Source organism: Mastomys coucha, unplaced genomic scaffold (genome assembly GCF_008632895.1).
Source record: "Mastomys coucha isolate ucsf_1 unplaced genomic scaffold, UCSF_Mcou_1 pScaffold4, whole genome shotgun sequence".
Lineage (NCBI taxonomy): Eukaryota > Metazoa > Chordata > Mammalia > Rodentia > Muridae > Mastomys > Mastomys coucha.
This window is the reverse complement of record NW_022196910.1, coordinates 33,068,930-33,076,253: the sequence shown is the minus strand read 5'-3', so window position 1 is coordinate 33,076,253 and position 7,324 is coordinate 33,068,930. Positions and strand designations below refer to the sequence as shown.

The following is a 7,324-nucleotide window of genomic DNA, read 5'->3' as shown; positions in this document are numbered from 1 at the left end:
CATTTTTACTATATTAATCCTGCCAATCCATGAGCATGGGAGATCTTTCCATCTTATGAGATCTTCTTATCTTGATCCTCAGGCCTGGCTTGAGCTGCTGAGACCTCAGAGTCCACCCCTTAATGACACACCTCCTCCAACCAAATCCCAACTACTTCGACAAGGTCAAGTCTCCTTATAATGCCCCTCCCTGTGGGCAGGCTTCAAAGACATGATCTATGGTGCCTTTCCTGTTCAGTCCACCACAAGCTCTTTCTAATGTTGTGAGGAAATCCAGCAGTGGAACAAGTTAAACAAATTTTATATCCCAGTGGGAGAGATCACAGACCTTAGCAATTGTGTAAAACAATGCAAAGTTAAGCATTCCTTCTAACTGGAATTTTATTCTCATTTATAGCAGTTTAAGAGTTAAATTATTATAGGTTTTCCAGGTGAATACAAGAAAGTCCTATGTGTTGATCACTGCCCAGAGTATATGTTTGGTGTATATGCTTGTGTGTGTGATGTGATGTATATGTATGCACTGTGTTGTATATGTACATGTATGTATGTAATGTGATATATATGCACATGTATGTGATGTGATGTATATGATGTGACAAATATACGAGATGCAGCTTTTGTTTTCTCAAATCTAGTTGTTTGTGTGTCTCAAATAAGTTGTCAACATTTTAAATCCTTTTTAGCACATAAAGGGCATTTTTATTATTTAGAAAATTTTGTGCATGTATATAACATGCTTTAATCATATTCACCCCATCATTATCTACTTTGTTTCCTCCCTCTCCTGCTTAACTCCTTACTTTCTTCTTCCTAATTAGCCTCCTTCTTACTTTAATATCTTTGTGTGTGTGTGTGTGTGTGTGTGTGTGTGTGTGTGCGCATGTGTCCCACTGAGTTTCATTAGAGTTGCTTGGATGAGTATGCATGTAGCGTTATTTACTAGAGCATGAACAATTCTTCCTGTTTGCCCACAGTCAAACTGTTCCTCCCTAAAAACACCTTTTTTCCATGTGTTGGTTTGCTTGTATGGCGTGTGTACATGTGAATATGTATGTTTTTGTGAGGGATGCACATGCATGTGGGTGTACATGTGTGTTAAGACCTGATATTGATGTCTAGTATCTTCCTTGATTGCTCTCCATATCCACCGTATGGTAGACCAGATCTCATGTTGAACCAGGAGCTTGCCATTTTGGCTAGTCTGGCTAGTCAGCTTTTTCCAGATTCCATCTCTCTGTCCCACAAGGTGGAATTATAGGGAGTGGGCTGGTTAGTTTTGTCACCTTGATAGAAACTGGAATTATTTGAGAGGAGAAAACCTTAGTTGAGAAGGTGCTCTCATCAGACTGGCCTGCAGGCAAGTCTGGGAGATGTTTTCTTTATTGAAGAATTGAGGTGGGAGGGCCCAGCCCACTGTGGGCAGTGCTACCCTTGGCAGGAGGTGGGCCTGGGTTGTATAAAAAAGCAAGCTGATAGAGCCATGGAGAGAAAGCAGGGAAGCTTTATTCCTCCGTGGCCTCCGCTTCAGTTCCTGCCTCCAGGAACTTGACTGCTAGAGTTCCTGCCTTGGTTTCCCTCAGTGTTGGACTGATTGGGACATGTAATCCACATAAGCCCTTTCTTGCTCAAGTCTGGTCTTTTCCCACTGCAGTAGAACGTCACCTAGGACAGAGAGGCTACTGTATTCATCTGTCTTTTTCAGAAGGGCAGAGGATCCTCACTGTGGTCCACATGATTATATGGCTAGCATTTTACCCCTGACCTACCTCCCCATCCCTGTTCTTTATCTATAGTATGCTATGGGTTTTGAGGGTCTTCGTGCCATTTTAGTGTCCATGACTACAACTTCACTGTAGTATGCACTCCTGAATTACTTGTTTTTATTTAGCAAGTACATTTCTAAATTTGTCACATGGTATAGTTTATTTCTGAACAAATTAAGCTATATAAAGAAATTTTGAATTCAACTATTATGGTTAATTCTAGTTTTATATTTAATTTCATTTTCAAATGTAATGTAATTCCATGGGAAGATGCTTTTAAAATGATTGACTGTATTTATGCATTCATTATGGTGTTAATATTGGTGTGGTAAGGATCTGCATGTTAGTCCTTCTTAATATGTACTAGTTCACCCAAAAGCATGGTTTGCATGTTTAAATAATATATTTTTTCATTTTATATGTAACTATAAATTAAGCTAGATTGTTTAGACAAAAAAAAATAAAAAGAAAAAGTAAATCTAGCATATAATTTGATCATGTAATTGATTCATACTAAAAACAACAATATGTATTATATTTGTTCTCTTTGTACATCACAGTATGATAGATATTTGCAGAGTTTGTAGAATTTAACACAACCCACTCTCAAAGTTTACTAGACAGACTTAACTTTTGGCTGTTAAATAATTAACAATTAAACCTTGCTGCTAACTGTTGAAGAAGCCAAAGCCTTAAAATTTTCATTAAATTTTCATGGGATAAAAATTTCCTTTTTAGAAAACACACGTTCAACTCACCCACCACTTGGGGATCATTGTGCTTTTTATCCAAAGGGAAACTACCATGAGGCTTTTGTGGCAGTGCTGAAACTAAGGGAGTTTGAATATCATATCAGTCTGGACTAGCTAGACATAAATTGAAGGCACATAGAATGTGAAAGACAAAAAGATTTTTTAAGTTTAACAATAAATGAAATGCTATTAATGAACACAGGAAGTTGGGAAGGAGAAGGATATGTCAGAAATAAAAATATTTATAGAAATAAATATGAGCTATTTTTCTATTATTGTGGAGATAATTATCAAGAAGATAGTCTTGTGGGCATCTTCCTGAAATCCTGCTCCATTGCCTGTGTGATAGTTTCCCCGACCCCTTTTAGTGCAGTTATGTTTGTAACTAGTATATACTTGTATCTTATACTGTGTTCTGTATGATCGAAGTCACTCTTATCTCACACTAACATGGTCAGCATTCAGGCTGACACGAGGTTTTATGCTTCCCTAACAGGCTCAATGCTGCTACTGAAGACCTTGTAGTGGCCTCAGTGATTACAACCACTACGGAGTCTTAGGAGAATTCCGTAGTTGATGATGCTACAATAGTAAGTGCATTGAAATATGCTGTCATTCATGCATGCATGCATCCATCCATCATCCATTAATTCATGCTGTGTGCAAAATACTTTCGCTTTACAACTGAACATGGAACAGTAGAAATTCTTTGTTTCTAGTAGATACCATAGAAAATCTTATACAAGTATTTTACTGTCTTTTCAGAGACATTAATTATCTCATATGCCCAAATTACATTTTGATTTCTGGGACCAAGATTATTTCTAGTGTAGAAGGAAATGTTAAGAAGAGTAAAGAAAGTGGCTACAAAAAGAAGCAAGTGTATAATATCTTAACATACTGCATACTTAACATACTGGTCTTTGCCAGAGCAGTTGCCAGACCTGATTCTGATAGTCAGGTCCATTATAATGCCCACTGTTGTTTTGCCTAGTGTGGCTTGCTTTGGAGCATGGGGATTGAGAGCAGAGTGTAAAGTCAGACTGCCATGGGTTATTTGCCCTGGCAGTGTGTGCACATTTGAATCAGTTACCATCTTGTCAAGTCTTAGATAGTTTTCCACTGCAAATGACATAAGAGCAACAATTGACTTGCTCAAATGACAGGTAAAATGTTTAACCGTGCTGGCATGTGGTATTAAACATTCAGTACATCTTAGCAATGTGGCAGTGCATTGTTGTGAGACCTGATGAAGCTCATCTTCTTAGAGTCTTATAGGACACTCACGTATGATAACAAGTAAGTAGTTTTGAAATCTTACTTAATTACGAATGTATATTCATTGGTTTTATTTCTCATTTTAAAGCTTTGTGCATTTTACCTCGAAGGTTCTTAAGGTCTGTGTGTTTGACTTTTGGTTTCCTGTATACATCCGTATCTAGTAGAAATCATAAGGCAGGTTAGAGGTATCTTGGTATCATGTTTTGAAAACAGCCTCTCCTGCCTCTTTTCCACCTTATTTCCTAAGTTGTTATTGTCTTTAAATATTACTTTTATTTATTGTTATGTGTGTGTGGTGTATACATGATGTGTTAGTGTGGATGCCTACATAGCATACCTTCGTGAGTCTATGGAGGTCAGAGAACAAGGTGCAGGAGTCTGTTCTGGCCTTCTACCACATGGGTCCTGAGGATAGCCTCCCGTTGCTGGAATGTGCACAGGCGCCTGTATGCACTGAGCCCGCTCACTGGCTCTCAGTTAATCTGTTTCACATACTGCCTTGTAGACTCTTACAAGAGACTGCCATGGGATAGTGATACAGGTTGCACAAGGAAAACAGTTGAAGCTGACACTGAAGTAAGATGAGGAACCTCCAGTAGAGGGCGCTGTAAGCAAACTAGTCAAGCTGTGGAGTGTGCAGGTGTAGCAAGCAGGCAGCTGCTTTAACTGCATCCTTCCCTGTGGGATGTTTGCACCCAACTAAGAAGCTAACGCTCCATTGCACTGCAGCTCCCCTGCTCCTAGCTGCTAACCACAAACTGATTATACACACACCTAGTCACCAAGACACAAGGCGCTGTGAGGACCTCACATCAGCATCGGCCTGTGGCCTTCTCATATGCGGGATCACAGAAGAAAGGAAAGCTCCTCTCATTTCTCACTCTCTATGAATCTCTATAAGCAGCAAACTAAGTCTCTCAAAAGAAGGAAAGAAAATCACCTCTGTGTACTCATATGATCAAAATGATTTTTCATTGTGGAACTCTGGACTGAGTAAATTGGTTTTAACTCTAAAGATATAAACTAAGATTAAATCAGAATATATACCCCTTTAAAAATTAACTGTTGTTGAAAACACTTTAACTTAGGCATCCAGTATCCCAAATTTGGGCTGCCCATAATTAAAAGAAAATTAATATTTAGTTCAGGTTAAATTGGAACCTTTTCAAGAATTTTTTGTAGGATAGCAAACTTGATTCAGACATTTACTTTTCCAACAGAAACATCACATTTCTTTGTGTTGGCAGCATTGCCCAATAACTGACAATTATAATGGCCCCTCTGCTCACTGCCATTTAATATTCTATCACACTTTAAGAAACAGCTCCCCTGGAACCTGCAGATGTTGAGACTGCTCTTAAGCCTGAAAGTCTCACTTAATAGTTGACTGGGTTTCTCCCCTTGCATCATATCTAAATATTTTGATGTAGATTTTATTGCTTTTGGCTGCATCAGTAAATTTAGCTTGTAAAATGTCCCAAAATCTGTATTAAATAAATTCACCATAGTAACTTTTTGGTTTTATTTTCTATTTAGTTGATTCAGAGTTGAAGTCACACATCTCTGCTATTTTTTTTAATAATAAATATAGCACACATTATAACACCTAATTAAGAGATACTAGTTTTACAAAGAAAGCGTGTATATGCAGAAGCTTACAGTTTTTATTTAGAATTTGAAGATATCATGTACATTATTTTCAAGTGTTGTCAGAGAGCAGCAGTTTTCTTTGTGTTTCAGTGGACTTTTAGTAGACAAGATCCATGGCATATATATTTATGATGTTCATTTGGTTTTGGTAAGATCAAAGCTGTTCTCGAGAGAGTATGCTTCCTCAGAGAGAATGCCTTGAACTCTTGTTCAACACTGCATTTGTTGGTTTTGTAAGCTTGCTTTTCATTTGTTACACTTTGATTTAGTTTTTAAACATACTTTTTAAATGAATTGGACAGTTTTACACCCTAAGGATTTATGAACTGCCATGTATAAATTAGAGTGAAAAGAAAAAAAAAACTTTAGAAACAAATTGATGTCCCTTGACAACGGCATAGAAGAACATGACTGTGCAACACTGCTCAATAGGAATAAGGAACAACAGTGTGGTAAAGACATGCACGGTTGTAGAAACGAAAGACAGTTCATAAATTAAATATATTACTCTTCAGACTTCTGCTGTTATTGCTCCTGGAAAACTCAAAGACCAAATTTTAATTTGATTTTTAAAGACATGATTGGAAAAGATGCCAAAACCAGGTTTTGTATAGTTTAAGTAACAAATGCAAAGGAACTGTTGGAAATATTGCAGAGATTGAAAGTTAAAACATTGTAAGTTGCTGTAAAATCCCAGTTGTTCATTTGCTACTTTAAAGATCTCAAACATAACTCTTGCTAATCTTTTATGTCCGGTTTTTTAGGTTTCACTGATCTCCCCAAAATATTCTGTGAAACTTCTCAGAAGCTGTTGAGTGTGGAAGCCTTTGCTCTAACTGCAGAGCACTGTTCTGTGCGAAGCTCGGGACTGTGCACTCCTGTTGAGCAGCTGCTGACAGCCCTCCGCGCAAATAAACGACAGACAACTGGTGTGTGTGATGGTGATGTGCACTTAGGCTTTTTAGGTCCTTAGGTGCAGTCTGTGGCTTGTTGATGTGTGTCTGTCCATTATAGTCTTTGTTTATTTGTTGTTGGATATTCTCAGCCCTGATGAGTTAGCTCATACTGCAAAGAACAGATTCCCTTATCCCATATTAAGAACACTTATAAAGCTCTGTGCTCTCTCCTATATTAGCCTCTGAGTGTCTTTACCACAGTTAGTTTCAGACTCTCAAACACATATTGTGCTCCTATAGATGTTTAAATACTTGCACTCATTTTTCTTCCAGTGGGACAATGGCTCTTTATGGCTAGGTCTTAGGGAAGAATGAAGAACATGCAGGATGGTTGCTGGGGAAGTGTGTCAGAAAGTAAGGAGTGTCCAAATTAAAAACCCAAGTGCTTGAGATTGAAACTCATGTCCATAGTTATGCAAAATGTCAGATGATACCGCAGTTAAAAGGTGATGGACAGGAGGCTGTGACTTTAAAAGTGGGCTGTGCTCCATGCTGAGGAACCAGCTTTAGTAGTAGAGAACGTGGGTTAAATTCTAATTATATCACAGATAAAAATATGTGACCTTTATTGTTTCCTAAGGTCTTTATTGTCAGCTATCTCATTTGACTCTTATTAGTTCACCAACTTTTTTTTAGAAAGCTGTAAACTTAGAGAAACATTGCTTAAATCCTGCCATGAATCCTGATACTTTTGACCTAGATTTGCCATGCTAAAACCCTCTCTGTTTGCTATTAGGACACCCATACACATACTTCTTTAAAATCTGAGTCCTTTGACCATCAGTTACAGATACCATATTACCTGCAAATATTTTAGTACATGTCCATAAGAACCCGGTACATTTCTGCTTACCCTGTAGCATGTTGTGATTTATTCAGGACTTTAACTGTGTATTAGTAATACTATCTAATAAGCAGA

At 37.8% G+C, this 7,324-nt stretch overlaps 1 protein-coding gene across 7 annotated transcripts in view; it reads left to right on the top strand.

Moving 5' to 3' along the window:
* The window catches only part of Mettl25 (methyltransferase like 25), an 81,132-nt gene that overhangs the window by 5,394 nt on the left and 68,414 nt on the right, over window positions 1-7,324 (top strand). For 5 of the 7 annotated variants that reach the window (XR_004112677.1, XR_004112676.1, XM_031348804.1 and 2 more), the window contains exon 2: window positions 6,214-6,378. Coding sequence is in view for 3 of the 7 variants with exons in the window: in XM_031348804.1 (XP_031204664.1) it covers window positions 6,214-6,378 (165 nt within the window). In the remaining 4 variants the exon portion in view is untranslated. Of the gene's footprint in view, window positions 1-3,014; window positions 3,109-6,213; window positions 6,379-7,324 lie in introns of all 7 variants that reach the window. The other 2 variants (XM_031348808.1, XM_031348809.1) reach the window with 1 other exon arrangement.